The sequence below is a fragment of the Ambystoma mexicanum genome, chromosome 12 (genome assembly GCF_040938575.1).
Source record: "Ambystoma mexicanum isolate Mex_15411 chromosome 12, UKY_AmexF1_1, whole genome shotgun sequence".
Classification (NCBI taxonomy): domain Eukaryota; kingdom Metazoa; phylum Chordata; class Amphibia; order Caudata; family Ambystomatidae; genus Ambystoma; species Ambystoma mexicanum.
In genome coordinates, this window is record NC_090936.1 from 205322770 (window position 1) to 205346372 (window position 23603).

Sequence of the window (23603 nt, forward strand, 5' to 3'; positions counted from 1 at the left end):
ATCAGCTATTCCTAGTGACATTGGAATCCCACAAGTTATTAAAAGACTCCTTGGGGTTAGTCGAAGGCTCAGCAAGGGGCTGCTAAGCCTTGGTGGTAGGTGTACTGAGTTGTTCTTGGGGAACCCCTGTGGATTCAGTGCTTAAGGGACCCCTGTCCAGACTTATATTTTTAAACACCTCTTGCCAAGTCGAAGTCGGATTAGTTCTTGACAACACTCAAGGCATGGTATTGGGTGCAGGGTACATGTTGGCTTTACCCCAGTGGAAAGAGTAAGTTTGTTACAGACTATACACTGGACAGCAGCTGGACGATTCCTTAATTGACTAGAAGGACGAATTATTGAGAAAAGAAATTCAATCAACTGGACAGGGTACACCTAATGCTTCATTTGCCTCCTCTGCCTGCCAGTTATGAATTCCTGGAGGTTTTTTGGAGCCGGGAATAGACGTTTACATCAGCAGCCTACTATAAAAAGACCAAAACCAAGGAATCTGATCTGCACAACCAGGCTAAGGGTGCCTGGAAGCAGTCTTCAGGAAACAGCAAGTTAGGCAAGGTAAGTGAAGCTGTCACCAGTAGAAGAAAATGACTGAGGGGTAGGTGACCAGCAGATATATTGGAAGGTGAACAAGTGTTGGGAGGTCCCTACTCCAGCATATTTACAGTGGGGCTGTTTTTTATTTTTTATTGTCACCTGGAGACTGCCCCTGGGTGGTAGCTGTGTGCATTACAATCAAAATAAGACAAGAAATGCTTTGTGAATCTGTCCTGCTGATAGGATTTCCCATGAGACTAAAGAAAATAAAAACACCAAAACAAGGAAACTGTGTTTAATAAAAAAAAGCTGTTCAATTTTCCTTTAATAAAAGAGCAAAAGCTGTAAATGTTTCAGATCAATTCCCTTACCTTAGTATAGGCTTTGGTCCAAGTGTTTGCCAGCTGCTCCAGATCTACTTCCCCAGATGTAACTGCTCCCAACGCCAAATCGGCCTCTCTGTCATAATCTTTTATGGTTTCTTCATCCATAAATTGAATAAGAGCTTTCTTCAAATCTGTGGTAATTATATTGTTTAGCTATTAGGCCTCATAGACAAGTTGAAAAACGCCACATAAGGCACTTGGTACTAGACAACACAATTACTTTAAAGATTGTATTTTACAAAATAGGTTTTCTGGACAGGCTCTTTAAAGCACCTGAATACCCAAATGAGTGGTCTGTTTTATGATCCAGAGAAGGGAAATAAAATCATGTAACATGATAAAATAATTATACAGTACTATATGCTCCAACAACATTTTAAACTGGAATCGTACACTGTTTAATAAGGCACACTCCATCCTGCAACTTGCAATAGTGGGAACCTTTTCAAACAATGAGTCCCGTTCCTTAAAGGACTAACTAAAAAAAATACTAAAAATAAATAAAGGATACCTATTATGACCCAACCACATTGGGTAAGTGGAAGGAAAGATCCAGCACCAAAAATTCTCCCTGCACGATGTCTCATCAGAAATGCTTTTTATCGGGGCGCTGTTGCGCAGCAGAACCATGCAGATGTGAGCGTCCACAGCTCCTGAGTAGCCGCAAACATCCTGCAGTTTTAATCCTGGTTCCACGCATCTTTACACGTTTCTAAGCATTGACCCGGGCAGTGGAACAACACAGCTGGAGATCACTGCAATCCTGAAGGAAATGGCATAGGGGAACCCTGAGAACGGACCGTCGGCAGGGGAGGGCGGTAGCAGGCCCCGTCTTTGAACCCAGCCTGGCGGCGTTGTCAGAGCCAGTGGCCGAGGGTTGAAACATTGCTGGCAGACACTAGCAGCCTCTCCAACCCCTCCAGACGGGGGTGCAGTAGGCCCCTTTGAACAATTCTGCAGCGGTTGGGACTGCACAGTGCAAAGCGGAGGACCCGGCATTGGGCGCCCCTCCCCCCTCCAGGTGGGAGAAGCGACTGTAGATCGAGAGCCACCAAACAGACTCCTGCGGCAGACTAAGGTGAGAACCCCAGGGGGAGGGGTCTGCAAAGAATCTGAAATGCAGCAGGGCTAGAAGTGGGAGGACAGCCCACAGTGCAGCGAGCGGCAGCGGGGCACTCCCCCATCATCAGGATTATTGCCTGGGCACCCCGAACCGTTGTGAGCCACCCTAGTTGCCAGCCACTATCACCAGCCTCACCCACCACGCGGAAGAACAGCAGGTGCCCTTCCACCTCCAGGTGGGAGGAAGACAGCAGCGCGCCACTGGCCAACACAGAGGATCCAGAAGCAAACAAAGGGAAGAGGTGTAGGAAAAGTCATCAGGCCCAGTGGGCTGCGACAGATCAAGGGTGGGGAGAAAAAGGTGGGGAACAGTGGGTGGCATAGCTCCACCATTGAAGCTACGGCCTGGGCACTCCTAGCCAAGAGCCACCCCAAGACCTGAAGGACAGTCAGGGACCATACCAGCCACCAGAGGTGGAGAGGCAACAAGATCAACAGCACATGGACACTTACAATCTGACCCCTGTCCGGGGGTGGCCAACAGTAAGCTTACAGAATCCAGCACAGAAGACGCAGAACGGTAAACCCGGCGCCACAATCAGCAACGGGGTATCCTCCCCCCACTGGGGCCACGGCCTGCCCTCCCTGACTAGGCACAAGACGATGGAGCAGGTTAGCCAGACCAACGGGATAAAGCCTGGGCCCTCACCGGCCACTGGCAGAGAAGAGCGGACGGGGCATCGATAACCACACTGTGCAGTGAGAAAGAGATACGACTGCGCAGCACTATGGTTAAAGACAAGGCTAAGAAGGCCCGACTCCAGTGTAAAATGGATCAGTATATAGTGGGTGCTTCCCAGCCCCTCCCGACTTGCGCCACTGAGACAGCAGGCACGTAAGGGGAGCTACAAGACTCCCAAATCACGCTTTGCAACATAATGGGAGCCATAGGGGAATCTAGGTCCTCTATATAGGAGAAAATAGACAGCGTCTCAACAGAAGTGACTTTCCTCAGGCAATAGCTCTAGCCTCGGCCTCTAGGGTCGGGGAGGCAGAGCAGCGCATCTCTGACTCGGAGAACACCATTAAGAAAATGGAAAAACAACTGACGGTGGTCACCCAGTAGCTTATGCAACTCAAAAATAGGGTATAAGACAGTGAGGGAAGAGCAAGGCAAAATAACATTAGCATACTCGGAGTGCCAGATAAGCAAGAAAGACGCCAGTATGGAGCTCTTCTTGGAACAGTGGCTAACAGAAATTTTCGCCCTGAGGAAGCTCGCCAAATTCTTATCGGTGGAACGAGCACACACAATGCCAGCAGGTCACCCCATTCCCGGGGCACCTCTTCCCCACACTATAATTGCACGCCTTCTGAACTACAGGGACCGGGACGCCCTGCTGTAAATGGCGCGGGCCACCGGTCCCATAACATACAAAGGCTACCAGATTGCATTTTTTCCAGATTATACTAGGGCGGTCCAGAGAGCACACCAGTCCTTTCAATTTGTCAAAATGAAGATGCATTCAGTTGGCATGAAATACATGCTCTTCCTCCCCGCTCAACTTAAGGTTTACCATGAGGGAACAGTGCACCTCTTCAACAATCCGAAGGAGGCATGGTTGTGGCGAAACGAACAACCTCTCACTGCCAGGACATCAGCTGCCGAAAGGACAACCCAGAAAATAACCAGACCCCGGTCACTCTTCAACACTGTTCAATTCGCAAACAGAACAAACAGTACCCTTGGAATCTACGGCCAGGGCAGAGGCCAACAGATGACCTAGTGCCCCATAGACGCCGGACTACATTCTTGCAGATGTGCAGGGGCAACTGGTCAGGAATGGAGGCTTGCATGGACAGCACCAGCGGGCATCCAGCAAATGGTTGACACAGTTCTTTCGCACCCGTTTGGTGTGGTGTTAGGGCGACAGGTGCTTCAAGTTGGGGGAGGAGTACAGGGAGGGATGGGGGATAGTTAGTCAAACATTGTTGGCCGGATTATGGCAGTGGTTGGGTTCACAATGTACGCAGAGCATAAGGACACCAGAACATGGGCATGAGGAGGGGAGGGCCAACGGGCGGCAGGGATGGAATCAGAAGAGGGGGCACTATCTGGGTTGTAGCAGGGTTTGCCTGGGATGACGACTCATGATGGGAAAGTCACAGTGATGACCTGGAATGTAAATGGGTTGTGTTCAGAGGTCAAGAGAAGCTTAGTCCTACAGTTTCTCAATAGGCTGTCCCCCGACATTGTATTCCTCACGGAGACTCATTTAGCAGGCACTGAATGTAAATTCTTTCTCAGATCTAACTACAAGGTGGCTTTCCACGCAGGCTACGCTAGGGGCTCCAGGGGAACGCTTATACTCCTGCACAAGAGGGTCCCATTCCAGCTCGCAGAGGTCAGGTCCGACCCCAGTGGGCGCTAGTCTTGGCAAAGGGGGAGCTATGGGTTGACACTTTGGAAATGGTAGCGGTATATGCACCCTCTACACTCTCAACTGATCTCCTAGCGGAACTACAGGGGATCACACTTCATAGCCACGCAGATGCTTATATACTGGGGGGGTGTTGGGGACTTCAATGAGGTGATGGACCGGGGCTTGGACAGAACATACATGGGTACCAGGAACACGGTGGCCAGCACCAAATTACGCTCATTTGCTGATGCTCTGGGGTGGGTGGACGCATGTAGATGGCTGCATTTTACCGAAAGGGCTACTCCTTGTTTTCCCGGGGTACATGCATCAATGTCAAGGATGACAAAGCCCAAAGGGAGCAGACGCCTCAATACTTATTACCTAGAGGACCACGAATTTGCGGATGCCCTAGCGGTAAAAATGGAGGCATACTTTGGAATAAATACTAGGACGGTTGACAGCCCAGTCACACTTTGGGAGGGGTATAAGGCCACTTTACGGGGGGGACGTCTCTCAATGGTGGGGGCTATGCGTAGGAAGCACGTGTACGAGGTGGTAGAGGAACTGGATGCACTGAAACAGGTGCCTCTCCAACGGCTCTCCACTCAACAAGCTTCGGAGTTGGAAGCTGATGTCGCAGAGGACGACATTGCTGCAGCAGTTGCACAGCTACAGTCAGGGAAAGCGCCAGGGCCCAATGGGTTTCCAATAGTTCCAATAGACATGAAAGCTGCTGGGGAGAAGGTGTGCGGCCCTCTGCATCGTCTCTTTCTACAGTGTAAACAAGATGGAAGTCTGCCGCCTGACCTCAGAAGAACAAGTTACTTACCAACTGTAACTTTCTTTCGATTGGATGTTCCTCCCACGTATTCCTCATCTTAGATATATCCTTACCTTCAGCTTTGCTGCTTCGGACATTTTTTCTCTCTCCACCAGAGGGCCCTCTACTCGAGGCAGCGGCGTCGATGTTCCTCGACGGCATCCATTGAGCACCAACGACATCCGCTGTATAAATGCCTCGAGCGAGCCCGTTGGCCTCAGTTCTGTTTTTTCATGTACTAAAGCCCATGGATTGTAGTTAAAGGCGTGCCTCTTTTGACCCAAGCCTTAAGACTTTAGAGTGTAAAGTACATAAACTGTACTGCGGGGTAGGTTAGGAGGGTCGATGAGGAATATGTGGGAGGAACATCCAATCGAAAGAACGTTACAGTTGGTAAGTAACTTGTTCTTCGAATGGATTGGGTCCTCCCACGTATTCCTCATCTTAGATAGACTCCCAAAGCAGTTTTGTATTGGACGTGCGAGTACAGGCATTCTTTAGTCATGTACAGAATGAAGTACTGATTTAGCAAATAGACCTCCTTGAGAGGTAGTTGAGTCCAGAGCATAATGTTTTATGAAAGTATGCATGGATGACCATGTGGCTGCTGCACAAATCTCTTGTACAGGGACACCCCTTTGAAGTGCTGTTGAAGTTGCCATGCCCCTAGTTGAATGAGCTCTCAACCCATCGGGGGGATCTTTAAGATTATCCATCTTGATAATGTTCGCTTGGTTACAGCTAGTCCCAATTTACGGCCAGTGTATCCTACAAACAGTTGGTCACACCGACGTATTTTTGCCAACCTTGAAATATAAAAACTAAGAGCCCTTCTAGGATCCAATCTATGTAGTCGTTCCTTTTCCTTACTTGTGTGAGGAGGCAGGTAGAAAGTAGGTAGTATTATTTTTTGTGACAGGTGAAATTCTGAGACGATCTTTGGCAAGAGAGAAGGTTTGACCCCAAGGACAACTTTATCTTTATAAAAGATGGTGTGCGGAGGACCACTAGAAAGTGCCTGCAACTCACTTACCCTGCGGGCTGATGTCAATGCAATTAGAAGTATTGTTTTCAGAGTAAGAAGCCTTAACAGACAAGAATGTAAAGGCTCAAATGGAGCACATTTGAGGAACTTTAGTACCAAGTTTAAATCCCACACAGGAACTTCAAAAGGTATTGGAGGAAGCACATTATTTAGACCTTTTAAAAATGGGGTTATTAAAAAGGTATCTTGAAGTAAGATTCTTCCTCTGATGAGAGCTTGAAGATAGATAGCGCTGCTAAGTATCCTTTTATCGTACTAACCTGGAGCCCCAGATTAGCCAAATGTAACAGAAAAGATAGGAATATTACATTGAAAAGGGCCCACATGCTTATCCCTGTACCAGTTACTGAACTTGTTCCAACGACACCGGTACAGAGATTTAGTTGCTGGCCTTCTGGCCGAAAGCAAAATCTCCATAACGTCATCCGGAAGGTCCCAAATTCTTGTATCTCAACCTCTCAGAAGCCATGCGTGTAGGTTGAGTATGTTGACCTCTGGATGGAGAATGTGACCTCCCTCTTGCGAGAGAAGATCTTCCCTTTTTGGAAGATGGATGGAGGGCAGATGGACATGTCGAGAAGGTCTGGGTACCACGTTCTCCTGGCCCAATCCGTGGCAATAAGGATCATGGTTTTCCTGAACTTACTCAACCTCCTGATTACTTGAGGGATCACAGGGACTGGAGGGAACGCATACAGAAGAGGAAACTCCCACTCCACTACGAATGCGTCTCCTAGAGCTCCTCTCGGGGGAAATTCCCTTGAGCAGTACTGTTCGCACTTCCTGTTGACAATGGTCGCAAATAGATCCACTTGCAGGGTTTCCCAAAGGGCAAAGATCTCTTGAAGGACTTCCTGAGCTAGTTCTCACTCGTGGGAGACACTGCTCTGCCTGCTCAGAGCGTCTGCCGCTGTATTTTGCTCTCCTGCTAGGTGAATGGCACACAGAGAGATCCCTTCTTGTATTGCCCAGAACCAGAGCTGCATTGCTTCTCTGCACAGTGGTAGTGACCCTACTCCTCCTCTCTTGTTGAGGTAATACATGGCCACTGTGTTGTCCGTCATTATCAGGACATTCTTTCCCGTACAGAGGGCAGGAAGGCCTTCAGCGCTAGTCTGATTGCCCTCAGCTCTAATAGGTTGATGTGTAGTTTGGACCCCGATGGAGACCAACGACCGCTGTATGTCACCTCGTTGGTGTGGGCTCCCCACCCAGTGAGTGAGGCGTCCGTTACTACTGTTATCTCCGGCCATGGTTGCCAAAAAGATTCTCCATTGAGGATAAGTTCCTTGCAAGCCCACCATTGTAGATCCTGCACTACCCTGGCTGGAACTTGTAAAAGATCTGACATTTTCCCTGAAAATTGGGACCATTGAGTCCTGAGGGCCCATTGAAGGGATCTCATTCCCAATTAGGCTTCTGGCACCAGAAAAATGCAGGATGCCATGAGACCGAGCAACCTGAGAAAATCGAAGGCCGGTACATACTGGGCATTCTGGAATTGTATCTCCATCTGCAGAATGTGGTGAACGCTCTCTTCGGGAGGCGAGGCTTTGCCCGAACAAGTATCCAAGACTGCTCTGTGATGGTATCATGTTTGACTTTTTTAAATTCAGAGAAAACCCTAGTTTGTGAAGTAAGTGACAAGTCTTGGATAGATGATCCTGGGCTTGCTCTGGAGAACGTGCCATGATCATCCAATCGTCCAAATAGGGGTAGACGTGAATCCCCCCTCTTCTAAGACTCGCTGCCACTACCGCCATCAACTTGGTGAAAACTCTCGGGGCGGAGGTCAACCCGAATGGTAGAACTCGAAACTAATAGCGAGAATTGCCAATCGCAAACCTCAGGCACTTTCTGTGCTTGAGGTGTATTGGCACATGAAAGTAAGCATCCTGAAGGTCCAATGATACCAACCAGTCTTGGAGTTGGAGAGCCTGAAGGATCTGGGAAAGAGTAACCATCTTGAACTTGTCCTTCCTGAGGAACTTGTTCAAGTCTCTCAAGTCCAAGATGGGTCTCAATCCTCAGTCTTTCTTTGGTATGAGGAAATATGGGGAATACCAACCCTTGTTCCTCTCCGCTACAGGTACATGTTCTATTGCACCTTTCTGTAGCAGGATTAAAACTTCCTGCAACAGGAGCGGATCTGGATTTTTGGCAGAGTTGTATCCCGGTGGGTGATTCTGAGGTTTCTTTTGAAAAGGAAGGCAGTAACCTTAGGATACTGTTTCCAGAGCCCAAGCATCTGAGGCAATGCCCCGCCATTCCTGCAGATGCTGTGAGATTCTGCCTCCCACTGAGGTCATGTGGATCAAAACCTCAGGGTTATTTTGCGGCAGCTGCAGCAGCGGCTGAAGGGACAGATGCCGCTGCTGGGGCAGATCTAGCACCACTTCCTCGCCCCCGAGGAAATCTCTTGTCCTCTTTGACTGGCCTGTCCCCTTCCTTTCCCAAATGAGGAGTAAAAACAAAAAGGGACGACCCCCCCCCAGGAAGATGAGCCTGCGTGGGGGCGTTGTTGAGGTTGTTTTATAGCAGCACTGAGTGATTTTGCCGCTGCCTTGGAGGTCTGCAGCTTTTCCAAACTTTCATCCGCTTTGCTGCCAAACAACCTTGAGCCGTCAAACGGCATATTAAGAAGTATGGATTGTACATCCGGTGCAAAACTTGACTTTCTTAGCCATGCAAATCTGCGTAGCACTGCGCTTGATGCCATGGACCTACTGATAATGTCAGCTGTGTCCAAACCTGCTTGAAGGCATTCCCCCGAAGCCTCCTTTCCATCCTTTACTATGGATAGGAACCCATCACGTTCCTCACCTTCTGGGATGTGTTGAGCTGCCGCTGACATGCAGTCCCACAGGGTATATGTAAATCTGGCCAGAGTGCAAGATACATTTGTGAATTTTAGAGCCATGCTCCCTGATGTAAAAATCTTTTTAGACCATGCATCAATCCTTTTATCATCCCTATCGGGGGAATTGTAGGGTATGCAGCATTCCTAGTTGATGTAGCTGCCTGAACTACCAGACTTTCTGGAGATGGGTGTTTGCTTAAGTATTCTGGGTCAGAATTACAGGGTCTATACTTTGCAACATATTTTGAATTTACTGCTGGAATAGTTTCAGGTTTTTCCCAAGCAGTGTTAACCCTCCTTTGTAAAGCTATATGAAAAGGAAGTATGGGGTCTGGCTGAGGTCCTCCTGACAGGATATCAGTCATTTCATCATCCTGATAGACAGGTGAGTTTCTACCCCATCCCATAAAATCTGTAACTCTGTTCATTAACTTTCTATAACCTAAATCAGCATGTTCTGCTGGGTCAGGCTTTTCAAATGTGTATTCTGGAGAAGTATCCAGTCCACTTGCAGATTGCAAGCACTCAGAGATCTTGCATCTTAGATTGAGGATCAACTAATTCCTCAGGGACTGGTCTTGTACCAAATTTAACACCTGCAGATGAAACCTCTTCTTCATCTTCTTCCCCTTCTCCTGACGACATGCCTTCGTATATAGATGACATGGTCTGAAAAAAATCATGTCTACTTTCTGGGTGAAACACTTTTTCAGGTATGGGTTTTAACATTGGTGTTGATTTCACCATTGTAATGGGTGTCGACGTCGACAGAAGCATCGATGTTGTAGCTATTACCCTCGATGTTGTTGAGGTAGTCTTCGATGACTTCGAAGGAGTCATGAATGTCGAAGGAGTTGTCGAGACCATCGAAGGAGTCTTCGATATCGTCGATTGTGTACTCGACGTAACCTTTTTCGGTTGGATCATCGACCCCTTGTGCTCGACAGCCTTTGATGGAGGCTTCGGACATGTTTTAGACAAGGACTTTAATGACGTATGAAAATCTAATGTCTTTTTCTTAAGGTCTACCTCCGATTTATGCACCGGAAGGCTTTTTTTTTTAGGTGTTTGGGAAGACTCCCTGGAAGACACCCTCGGCAATTTGTCGGATTTCCTCGTCTTGGACCTTCCCCCGTCACTATTCTTGTGCGTAGGGGCATGGTCTTCATCAGACATTTTTGAGGGGGTCTGGGCAGCATTCTCAAACATTTTCATCATAGATGCTCTGAAAGCTTCCCACTTTTTAGGGGAGTCATGTTTTGTCGGACATGTTCTAACTTCCTCAGATGTCGTTGAGGAAGACGAAGAGGGAGACCGGTGTCTTTTCTTCGCTTTTTTAGACAAAGAAGAAGAGGACTTCCTGGACCTACTCCTCGACCTAGATTTTTTATGACGTTTTGTCAAAGACTCAGCTGAGTCTTTTCTCCCCCTCGAAGAAAACTTTGAGGATTCCTCCCCCACCGCCAGTTTACCTCTTCTTTCTTTTAAGGCCTTATGGGTCATTGGCTGACAAGAACCGCAGTCATCAATTCGATGTTCGGAACCGAGGCGCCAGAGGCAATTTCGATGAGGGTCGGTCAGCGACATCTTTCTCCCACATTTCTGGCATTTCTTAAAACCAGTTTTCGGTGTGGAAGGGTTCAATGAAGACGACAATCGTTTGACTGAAGCACTGTTTTATCTCGATCCAAAGCGAAGCTAACGGAAAAACAGAACTGAGGCCAACAGGCGCGCTCGAAGAATTTATACAGCGGATGACGTCGGTGCTCGACGGATGCCGGCGAGAGACATTGACGCCGCTGCCTAGAGTGGAGCGCCCTCTGGTGGAGAGAGAAAAAATTTCCGAAGCAGCAATGCAGAAGGAAAGTATATATCTAAGATGAGGAATACGTGGGAGGACACAATCCATTCGAAGGTCTAGCATAGTGGTCTTCACAAAACCTGGAAAATCCCCGGAACAATGTGCCTCGTATAGGCCAATATCCCTAATAAATGGGGAGGCTAAGATTTTGGCCCGAGTATTGGCCAATCGCTTACTTGGGGTGATGGGCTCGCTGATACACCCGGACCAGTGCAGGTTCATGCCCTCCAAATCCATGCGAATGAACTGACGCCACACACAGCTCGCTATTGGTCTAGCAACTGAAATACCAGACACTTTGGCACCCCTTGTCATAGACTTCGAGAAGGCGCTTGACTCTGTGCGGTGAGACTTGCTTTGGGGAGCTATGGGCCGCATGGGATTCAACAAAAACTTCATTGCATGGGTCCGCTTATTATATACCTCCCCCGAAGTGGTGGTAAGAGTAAACAGGGTCACCTCCCTGGCCTTTGTACTAGGGAGAGGCACATGGCAGGGATGCCCCTTTTTACTGTGGTATTTATTCTGGCAATAGAACCCCTATTAATACAACTCTGGGAAAGCCCGGAATTGCAGGGAGAGGTAACATGGCTCCCCTAGGAATGCCCATAGACAATACCAGATGCAGGCTTCAAATACCTGGGTATTCACCTTAGCCCACATTTGGCAGACTACATCCAGCTCAATCTCACCCCAGTAGTGAACAAGTTCACACAGGATATCATTCACTGGCAGTCCCTTCCAATAACCTTGCTGGGCAAGGCGGCCCTATTTAAGATGCCGACACTACCCACATTTCTCTATGCCCTGCATAACATCCCGCTCCCGATTCCAAAGAAGGTTTTTTGTGGAAATTGAGGGATGCTTAAGGGGGCTGCTATAGGAGTAGGGGGAGAGAAACAACCGTGGGTGGCACTGAAAACGCTACAGCGGTCAGTATGGGAAGGGGGAATATGTCCAACCTGCGTAGATATTACTGGGCAGCCCAGCAGGGGATGGTGAATGAGTGGCTACACGGGGACCAGTCACTCCCGCACATCGTTGCGGAAAAGAATGAAAGGCCAGAGGCCCAGAAAGGCTCTATATGGGGGGAAAAGATACGTGGAGGACCCTACCTGGGCCAGAAGATCGGCGCCTTCGGTTATTTGAGGAGCTGCAAGGACAATATGGCCTTTCAACGGGGGAGGGACTTCGATATATCCAAATATCTCATGCCATGAAAGCCCGATTCCCCTCCCTGGGAGAAGTCCCAAGTAGTTCCCGCTGGAGGCAAACCTATTCTGAATGGGCATCCTTGCTAAAGTCACGTCCACATTATACCAAGTGCATACAGCATTTGGGACCGCAGAGCTTACCGGCCTGCGAGAGAAATGGGAGCAGGACCTGGGAAGGCTGGAACCGGAGGAAGGGGTGGAGGCCTTCATCTTTCCTGAGGGAGGTGGGAATAGCGGCATGGCTGCGGTTAATACAATTTAAAATCCTCCATAGAGTATACTATTCCCGCACAATGCTGACCAGATGGTGACGCATGCCTTAGATATGGTAGGGAAGGAGGTACTTTCTATCACACACACTGGGAATGCGCACAGATCAGAATTTTCTGGGTGAAATGCACACAAAAACTGTCCACTGTGGGGCGGGGGCGCTGTTGCGCTCGTGGAAGATGGCCGCCTGAATTGTGAGCTCCGTGCCGGGAGGCGCCTTTCTGCTCGAATCCTGTTGTGGTGCGTCGCTGAATCCTGCTCCAACTATGGGCGTATACTGCTGAGGAGCCCGAGTGAGTGCCACGCCTTGGATTAGCCCTGTCACCGAGATCCAGCCCGGGGGAGCCGGACCGCGGGCTGGCACTTCCCCGTCCTGCCCCTCTCTTCCAGAGACATTTGGCTCTGGCTCTGTGAGGCCTGCTGTGGGGGCGGGGCGCCGTGCTCGCGCGGCGCCATCCACTCCCCCTCTCCTTCGGAGATTGCTGCAACCTGAGTGGGGGCGCCGGACCAGCCTCCACGCTCCTATCCTTCTCGGGACCCGGAAGTCCATTCCAAGCGTCGAGCGGTCTGCTCCGCTGCCCCTCCTGGGTAGCGTGCTGGTAACCTGCGCCCTGCGGAGTCCGGACTGAGGACTTTTCGGCCTGTGGCCCACGCAACACTCGGGAGTCGCTCCCGCTCCGTGGAGACTGTGGTGAGTCCCTTGGGCCCCCGATCGCTCTGCCTGCAGTGCCATTTGCTCCTGCCTGGGCCGCCTCCCTTCCGGGGGCACGGCCGGCGTTCTGGCCCCTTCTCGCTGGCGCCGCACGACTGGGGCAGCGCTTCCTCCTTTCCCCCCCCGACATCTTTGGATACTTGGGGCTCATCAAACCCATAATTGGACGCTCCTGTGCAGCCCCCAGCCTGGGTCACACCATTCAATGTTGAAATAGCTGCATAGAGGACATTACTGTGGGTCTACGCCTTCCGCCCCCTGTGCCGTGTACCTGCTGGGGGCCCGGGTCCCACAATCCAACAACTTGTCGGTGGTTGTGCGCTGGGTTGGTCCCCCGCACCGTGGCACGTGAAACCTGGATCATCCGCTTCCCCTGAGTGTCTGATGACTCGCTGTCCCTCGTTCTTGCTGCCCTTCTGCCGCCTGATCTGGGCCTCCCCACCTTCCCCCCAGCAGCCTACAACTCCTGTCCTGGGACACCCAGCCGTACTGTTCTTCGACACAAGAAGTGGCCTTCCTAACCCACTCAACTGCATCAGGCCCGAGAACACTGTTTCCTTCACCCCTGCTGCAGACCATAGACCTCTGGCTTTCGGTATTCACCCAGCCTCACCAAGACGGTCTGCACCAGGGGATCCACCTGCTCAGCACTTGGCGCGTCCATATTGCCGCTGGCCGGGGTGGTCCCCCCGGCTTCGTGCCTTGGCGGCCCATGGTAACCCAGAGACCCCACAATCTACTTCAAACCGCACTCCACCTTCATCTCGAGGGTCCCTGGGCGCCCAGAACGCCTCAAGTGGCCCTTCAGACCACCTCCTGCGACCTTCCCCCCTCGACCTGCTCTTGCACCTCTGCTGCCTCCCTGGGCCTCTGTGCTCGCCCCCCCATCTGGCATCATGACTAAGGGAGCGGGAAAGAAACATTGCCCGATCAACATGTTCACTAAGACCCCGTCAAGGTCGGTGGGGGACCCGCCTGAGCAGGAGCCGTCCAACTCAACGACCTCGGATCCTATAGACTCTCAGAAAATGATGGGAGTATATCCGGGAGGGCTTCACCAAGCTCCATAGTAAGCTAGATGACATGAATGGCACCATATCCTCTATCAAAGCTCATAACCAATTCCCATCTCGCCCCTCTCAAATCTATCTACCATTCTGCCGTCCGTACCCTCTGTCTCCTCTCCTCCTGTGACTAGATCTCTGCTTCCCTTTCCTCCCTTGGCTGGCTCCCCTTTCACTCCCAACCTAAATTTCACTTCCTCTGCCTAGTCTTTAAATCTCTCCCTGGTCTTGCTCCCCCTTATCTCTCCTCTCTTTTTACACTCCCTCCCACTCCCTTCGTTCTGCTGACCACTTCCTTCTCACCGTCCCTCCATCCCCTTTTGCCCCCTCCCGCTTCCGTTCTCTGTCTGCTCTATTCCTTCCTTCTCCTCATTCCGCACATCCCTTAAATCTCTCCTTCTCCATTCTCTGCATGAAACCCCTTCCCCCTTCTGCCCCCTCCTTCCTTCCTCTCTCCCCTTGATCATCTCGTTCCTCTCTCCCTCCTCCCCACTCTCATCCTTTTCCCCTTCCCTTCCCTCCCCCCTTCTCCTCCTACCCCCTCCCTCTCAGTTCTACTGCTATGCTTCCCCTCTTCCCTCCAGTTTAATTGCTCTTCTCACAGTTTTGTTGGACCGATTCATTATTGTATGTTGCGTCCACTGTTATTGTTTTATGTATCATGTTGTTTTGATGTTCAGCGCTTTGGTGTAAAGCGCTTCATAAATAAAATAAAATACAAATCGAGAGGACCGACGGCTGGGTGGCTGAGATCGAGACGAGAGAGAGTGCCACCGAGGATGACATGGGCTCCCTCATGGCAGAGGTTTCTACACTTTCTGGCCGAGTCCTCAAGGTCGAGAAAAAGAAGGAGGACCTTGAATCGCGTTCGCGACGCAACAACCTCTGCATCATCGGAGTGCCCGAAGATGGCATCGAGGAACCTATGGAGGACTACGTTGAGCGCACTCTATTAACATTGCTTGACTCCCCAAAGCTTTCTCCACAGTTCGCAATCGAGAGAGCCCATCGTGCCCTAACTGTAAAGCCCAGACTGGGCGCTCCTCTGCGGCCCATCATAGCCTGGGTTCTAAATTTCCGTGATCGAGACGCCCTCCTTAGGGCGGCAAGAGCCAAGGGTGAACTCCTCCTAGGGGGTGCCAGGATCCACCTGTACCCGGATTTCTGGGTGGCTGTTCAATGTGAACGCAAAACCTTCCTGGCAGTGAAGGGGAGGCTGCGACTCCTGGGGGTCAAATACTCCATGCTATAGCCCACCAAGTTGAGAATTGAACACTCCAATCAGGTGTACTTTTTCACAATCCCTGAGGAGGCCTCCAAGTTCCCTGATGAACGCTTACCCGGCTGACCCTCCTCTAAAACGCATACTTGTTAACGTTATGTTCCTTGGTTGTTTGGTTATGGTTGGTGACATCTATTTGTCACAGGAATTTGCGACTTGTTGGTCAATGTGGGACGGGGCAGTCGCTCACCTACGTTGGGGTCTACCTATGTCACGCACGTCCTAGTCCTTAGACCATTCTCCGTGATCTTAGAGGCGGCCTCAAGGCCCATTGATGAACACTTCTCTGGTTAAACCCCCCCTCTGCAGTGCCTATTAACTACTGTTACGTCGCTCTGCTAATTGTTGCCAAATCCAGTAACCTCCCTGTTTTAGTTACCTGGGAGACTACTCCTCCCAACCATGAGCAAACTGTTTACTATTGTGTCTCTGTGCCGTGCCCATCCACGAAAGATCCTACCCAAGTTACGCACAATGTCATTGTTAGGCACCATGTTTATCCTTAAATTGACCCCCGGTCCAGAGCATCGCCGCCAGGCCAGTCCGCAGGCCCCCCCGGTGTTGATGCCATTGATTTGGATTTGGTTACTTGGGTATGGGGTTATCATTCCTCTGTTTGGAGGAGGGATGTGGGAGGAGGTGGGTGGGGTTGGCTGTTATGTTAAAAAAAGGCTTGGTGTCCACAGAGGAGGTAGAGTAGGAGGCAGTACCAGACCGTTGCTATCGCAAAGATAGCCGACCGGTGCCTCGATCACATCGGTCACCACTCTGATAAATCTTAATTCCTAACGGATGCCTCTGCATTGTTGACAGAAGATAACATCACTTTTATGAGTTGGAATGTGCAGGGACTGGGAAATTACAAGAAAATGAGAATTGCAGCTTCAAGCCGAACATCATGGGGTCAAAATCCTCTTTTTGCTAGAAACACATGCTTATACTTAGCACTGTGAAAAGTTTGCCAAAATGAGGGGCCCTCAAAGGTACTTTACTAATTACCCAAAGCCGTGGGGTTATGACCCTAATCCATAGGAGCCTTAAATTCAATTCCATATCTTCACAGATCAACCCCCAGGGCAGATATGCGTTACTCCATGGTATCCTGCAGAATAAGGAAGTGGTTTTATTAAATATTTATGGTTCCAACATTGATGACCGAGTTTTACTTGCACCTTACGTCCCTTCTGGACAGCTTTCCCCTAATACCTATCCTCTGGGGAGGTGACTTTTATACGATATTTGACGTAGACCTGGATAGATCCGGTTCTAGACCCCGCCAACTCTCCAAGGCAGCCTATACTACATTTTCATCTCTTCCCCGCCTCGCACTCGTAGAGGCATGGAGGCTTCTTTATCCCGATTCCCGATCCTACTCATCCGTGCATGATTCATATTCCAGTATTAATAGATGGCTAGTGTCTGACACACTGATAAGGAACGTGACTCGTCTAACGATTCTTCCCAGAACCCTCTCTGACCATTCACCATTGAACATTACCCTCTGTTGGGGCCCAGACCGAGACCGGATTAGGCACTAGAGAATGAAACCACACTCCCTCCTCGACCCAGTCTTTAGCTCTGAATTGGAGACGGCCATTGAGGAGTTCTTTGAAATTACCACTAACTCTGTGTCTTCGCAGGCCACCCTTGGGAATCTTTTAAAGCCTATATTAGAGGTATTGCCTATCCAAGGAAAATGGCATCCTGAAAACAATTCGAAGGGATATCGCGAAGAGCAAGGCCACACTGTCCACCCTGGAAGCTCAGTGCTCGATACACCAAACCCCTGAAATTATAGCATTCATAGGCACGGAGCTCGACACGTTTCACGCTCTAGCGGACCGTGAGCTAAGGTTCTTGGACAACCCTGGCCTTGCTAGGAAATACAGTGAGGGCGAACGTCCAAGCCGCTTACTGGCTAGGCTCCTCCGCCGCGAGCTCGGCGCCCCACACATCCCTGGAGTGGAAAGACCCGATGGCTCCTTGGCCACGTCACCGCAAGATATCAATTCCGAATTCCAGTCCTTCTACGAATCCCTGTATGCCAACGCAGACAGTGTTCCAACACCGGAGATTGACTCTTATCTCGATAGCCTTCCCCTCTCAATCCTCTCCCCTGAAACCATCAGCTCTCTCGAGAGTCCTGGGGGCAACCAGACGTGGACTCCCTGCTCACTGTGCTTAGAGAGGCTCAGCTTCACCTCACTGATGATGCCCAGCAAGGCTGAAACACGTGTATGGGCTTGCTGTAGGTACTCTTGTTCAGAGAGGAATTGCCATAGCATTTCGGTGCTGGACTGCCCATGTGGTCGGGACAAAGACTGATATGCAAATGGATATTTCCCATCTGTGAAAGGTACAGTGAGCAAAAAGCAGATGGCTGCAAACTCTCAATGTGGTTAACAACCACTGAACAGGTTATCATGCCTTGTTCTTCCGAGAGAGGGGCGCCTGCTCCCTTTGTTGATCTCTCGAGAGTCCATTCACTCCTGAGGAACTGTCAGACGCCATAGACTCACTCTGATCAGGCAAATCCCCAGGTTCTGATGGCATCCCAATCGAATTTTACAAACATTTCAAATCGCTCCTACTTCCTCACATAATGGCCCTTCGGGAGGAATCAGTGGAAGCAGGCAAATTCCAGCCCTTCCCTCCGTGAAGCCACGATAACTGTTTTGCTTAAACCCGGCAAACCCCCCACCCAATGCGGCTCGTACCTTCCACTTTCGCTTATTAATTGCAACGTCAAAATCTACGCCAAATCATTAGCCCTATGCCTGGCCCCCTACCCTGACCAAGCAGGTTTTATTCCGGGACGCTCCACCTCCCTGAAGTTGAGGCGACTCTTTAACATAATAAGTAGGATCAACCCAAATGTTCACGCAGTAGCTGCCACACTCGACATGCAAAAAGCATTTGACTCTGTCTCATGGAGGTACCTCTGGCGGGTTCTTGAAAAGTGCAAGTTTGGCCCCCGTTTTCTCTCCTGGGTCAGGCTGCTATACTCTGACCCGGTTGCCAGGGTCCATACTGAAGACCGATGCTCTCCCCTTTTCCGAATTGCTAGTGGGACGAGACAGGGCTGCCCCTTCTCCCCCCTGGTTTTCGCCATAGCGATGGAACCATTTGCTGACATGCTGCGCGAATCCCACGCACACAGGGGCTTGTGTACTGCCGGCCAGTCGGATATAGTCTCCCTATATGCTGATAATGCCCTTCTTTTCATCTGCTCCCCTGCCACCAATTTAGCTCTGATATTGGAAGACGTTATCCATTTTGGGCGCATTTCCGGACTCAAAGTGAACTGTTCTAAGCCCACCCTGTTCCCGCTCACTGACTGTACACGTCCCCCTCCCCCTGATACCCTGGGATTCACATCCGCCCAGTCAAAGTTTACCTACCTCGGCATAGAAGTGGCTTGTCAGTCTGAACTGGTTTTCTAGGAAAATTATCAAAAATACCTTACGAACCTTGCAGCTAAGACGTTAGGCTGGAGCAGACTCTGGATTTCTCTGGCTGGCAGGATAGGGATACTAAAGATGGTGGTATTACCCCAGCTTCTGTATAGGTTCACCAATATCCCCCAGTGGCCAGGCGAGGGGTTCTTCCAAGCGTTGACTCGCACTCTTAACGCTTTTTTGTGGCACTCAGGCGTGGTTCGATTTAAGCTCAGGACCATGGCCACCCCAATGGAGGGTGGTGGGTGTGGTGCCCCCGATTTCCTCAAATACTGGTTGGTAGCACAAATTCAATTCGCTTCGCATTGGTTCAACACACCGTATCCCCCTCCCCATGTCAGGCTCGAAAGGTTGATGGTCAGCGACTGTGAGATTCGCTCCATAGTTATCACACCCATGCCGGCAGTCCTGGACTCACTTGACCCGGTTGCTTGTACCTCCCTTGCTCTATCTAAGATGTGGAAATTACTAGGCACCGCCCACCTCTTTCATGGTAACCTACCACTCTGGAACTTCCTTCTGGGGGTGCCGCATGTACCACCGCTCATCGTGCGCCGATGGGCTGAGGCCGGATATGAACTGCTCAGGGATATCTTTGAACAGGGTAGCTTTGTAGAATGGCCAGACCTTCCATTGTCTCTAAGACAGAAACCATCCATATGGCTCCAGTACTCGTCCCTCCTGAAACTCCTTAAACGCAACTACCCCACTTTCCCAGCAATACCGCCAGACGATCCTGCAGTTGCGGAGCTAGCTACCCCCACTCCCACGAGGGGTAAAGTATTCAGACTCTATACCCTGGTTCAAGCCAGATCTGCCCCTGCATTCACTAAATTGAGACACGCTTGAGAGGGCGACCTTGGGGTGGAGGTGACCGACGAACGATGGGCCCATATGTGTGCACGTATCCACAGGGTATCCCTCAACTCTCGTTTCAAGCTGATTCAGCTTAAGGTGCTTTACAGATATCACTATACCCCGAATAGACTTCATCATGTATCAAATGCCCTCTCCCCAATATGCCCCAGGTGTGGCTACGATAATGCTGTCTATATTCACATGATCTGGTCCGGCCCCCGTCTTGCCCAATTTTGGAGTGCAGTATGTTCCACCATGTCAACTGTTCTTGAACACCCAATCACCCCATCTCCAATGAAGTGTCTCTTCCACGACTTCCCTGAACTCCCCCGGAACTCTAAAAAACTGCCTGGCCTCTGCATGCTACTCGCAGTACGTTCCATTCTACTCTGCTGGCTTCGGCCTGCACCACCTACCTATGCGCAGTGGCTCAGGGCGGTCACATGGGCCTTAGATACTGAAGAATCCTGGGCTGTGCAACAGCCAACTCACTCAAAGCACAGAGATATTTGGTCAAAGTTTTGGTCCTACATGTCTTCCACGGATACCACTTCAGACGCTGCATCTCCGGTTCCCTCCACCCACCCCTCCGCCTCCTGAACTGCTGTCTCTTCAGCCCCGCACCCACTCTGTATGTATCCCGCTTGTGTATAATCCAATTGTGAAGTGGCTCTATGTATTTGTATTACCTGCAGTGCCTCCGATTGTACTTGCCTTGAATGTTGCTCACCTGTTTGTGCTGCCAAGCTAAATAAAGAAGTTTAAAAAAAAAAACTGTCCACTGTGATGGGGGCTCAGATCCCTCTGGAGCTGAAACTGGCATTGCTTGGAATATGGGCAGATACTGATTTTACAAAATATGGGAAAACTTTCCTGGCTGTAGCACTGGGACTTGTTAAAAGACTGATTGCAGCATCCTGGGGCTCAGCGGAGCACCCAAGGTTAAGTCAGTGGACTGCGGAACTGGACCGCTGTATGAGCCTGGAAAGGAGCATCTAGAGAGCTTGGGGCTGTCCGTCAAAATTCACGAAGATATGGGGGAAGTGGGAAGGAGATGGCTAAATGGCTTGATAGCATGGACTGCCCAAACCCTGAACATTTCTGCTACCAATTTACCCGATAGCACCCTTTGATGGTTGCGCACCCATGTCAATACTAATAATACTGAATGGAATCTATTGTACTATGCATAAGTCGTAAGTTTGTTGCGTCTTGTTTTACTTTGTTATGAAAACTAACAGAGTGATTAAAAAAATGCTTTTTATCAACACACAATTGGGAGCTGCTGCAAAGAATCTGCTACAGTGGTTAAGATACTACAGGAAGCAACAGCCTTACTGAAACAATGACAGCAGGATACATTCCTATAACTGCAACATTTAGTCTAATCTGTGTAAGATTTAGAGGAAGGAGAGGGAGGGAAGAGTCATAGTAAAAAGAAGGTAAAAGAGAGAGAGTAGCGGGTGAGTGTGAGGCCTGCAATTGGCACAAGGGAATTTCTGTTGAAACCACAGGGGATACTTTGACGATTCGCAACGTATCGTCACTTCTCCCCAGAGTGGAGCCCTTTCCCATGAGGCTAGGGAGGTGCAGTCGCTACCTAACAGTCACCCTAGCAGTGGTTTAATACGGGAGGACTACATGGAGAGGGACTCCCCCTTTGGGGACAACGCTATCACCTGGGGTACAGCCCATTGAATGTTGGCAACTCCCCAACATTCCCTAGCCCTCCCCACAGATCGGAAACACTTTGCTGAAAGTAAAGCTATGCATTGTTGTAACACAGAAGATAAAGCCAAAGCCAAAAGTACTAAGATGAAGAAGTGCACCAGAGAGATGAGGTTCATTGACTGTTAGTACTGGTACGAGGTGGCCCCAAGGAGGCATGACGATTAAGTTATCAACAGATACGAAGGACTTCTAAAATCCACCAGGGCAGGACTGGCAACACTGTATAAGTATGGACGATGGACTAACAAAGCTGTCAAACCCAACCAGGAGAGGCAACCGGTGCAGAAACCAGCTGGAGTTTCAAATGCTTTGGGCAGACCAGTGTCAGAGGAGAGCGGAGAATGCCAACGAGGCGCAGAAAGTTTTCTCTTTCTGGTGCGGACCCGAATAGGAAGCAGGAGAGAAGAGTCGAGCAGCATACTAGAGAGTGGAACTGCTGCAGTGCTGTGGTAACCAGAGAGAGAAGCCCGGTGTATCAGAGTCCTGGTGGCGTGCTGAAATCCCTCCAGAGCTAATAGGAGGTGGAAGAGACCCAGAGTGGACACAGGGTGGAAGATAGATGGGTCGACATTTATATGCCCAGTATCCACAGAGAACTACCTCATTGCAGTGGTGACAACAATCCCAATGATCACCAGAGACGGGTTGGAGACCCTAACCAATACAAGCCAAGCATCTGAGGTGAACTTTCTAGTCGCAGTAGAGACAATAATCCCACTGACCCATAGAGACGGGTCAGAGACCCTAACCCTTGTAAAACAAGCATCAGAGGAGAACTTCCTCGTCGCAGTGGGAACAATAAGTCCACTGACCACCAAAGAAGGGTCTGGGACCCCAACAAAAGGGAACTGAGCAAGCAAGGAGAACTTCCTTATCGCAGTGGTGGCACTAAGCCTAGTGATCAACCAAGAAGTATTTGGAACTTTGCTAAGACCAAAATAGACCGGCAAAGTGCTCCTCAAGCTAAAGATTGCAAGGAGGAACTTTTTCGACACCAGGGGCAGGGAGTCAGTCTCCTGGGGAAAGGGCTAAAATTCTTGGAACATACTCTAAAGATGCCAGGGGAATTTAGTCATTCCCCCTGGCCTTGTTGTGAACTGAACCAAGCATTACCAGGTGAAGGGAGTCATTCTCCTGGTCACGAAATGGGAGTTGTTCTAGAGACGTCAGGGGAAGGGAGTCATTCCCCCTGGCTTTATTGGAAACTGTATAGATCTGCACCAGGTGAACAGAGCCATCCTCCTGGACGTGGAACTGTATAAAGCCAGGGCAAAGGAGTCATCCCCCCTGGCATTCTAGTCGCAAGAGAACATCCTTTTTAACACTATCCGAGCATCAGGAGAAGGCAGCCATTCTCCTGAAGAAAGAATTTTCAGTTAGATTATCTTTTGGTTGTAGTGTGAGTGATAGAAGTAGGTTATGACACAAGACGTGGAATTTGATTTGACTGATATTCTGACCAACCCTTTAGTATTATTTTGAGGCAGGGAACCCCTCTTGGAAGATAAGAATAGCGAGGGCCATTTTATGCACAAATAAAGGTCTATAACCAACCCTTGCAATAGGAACAATTATACAAATGCCAGAGGGACCCAGATAGATAAGGCTTTGGCCCTCACCTAAACTAGCAATGGATCACTAGGTGGGGAACCTAGGATTTAGGGATGAGTGAGCGCTAGGAAAGACAAGCTTACAGGAGACAAGAGACAGAAGCCCCAGAGTGTAGTCCTCTGCCCCCGTTCCGCTCACTGCAAAGAGTCTCCTTTCAAGCTGTTTTTGCAGATAAAACCCTTGAACTATCGCACATTTATATGGATTGTTAAGGCCATCTGCGACACCCCATTTAAAGGACCAAGTAGAATGGGGCCAATCGGAGAGGCCGAGACGGCTTGCCAAAAGTAGTGATCAATCCCACTCAAAGACACAAACACACCCACAGAACTATGGGTATAAAAGGGCTGGGTCAAGTCAGTCAGTGTCTTTCACCCGGAGTTAGCAGAAGTACTGCTCGACTCTTTCT

General features: G+C 49.9%; 1 protein-coding gene across 3 annotated transcripts in view; it reads right to left on the reverse strand.

Annotated features, from left to right (window-relative positions):
- The window catches only part of FERRY3 (FERRY endosomal RAB5 effector complex subunit 3), an 845039-nt gene that overhangs the window by 666320 nt on the left and 155116 nt on the right, over positions 1–23603 (reverse strand). For 2 of the 3 annotated variants that reach the window (XM_069628304.1, XM_069628305.1), the window contains exon 3: positions 909–1054. The exons of the other annotated variant lie outside the window; for it this stretch is intronic. In XM_069628304.1, the coding sequence (XP_069484405.1) occupies positions 909–1054 (146 nt within the window). The remainder of the gene's footprint in view (positions 1–908; positions 1055–23603) is intronic. 3 annotated transcript variants of the gene reach the window in all.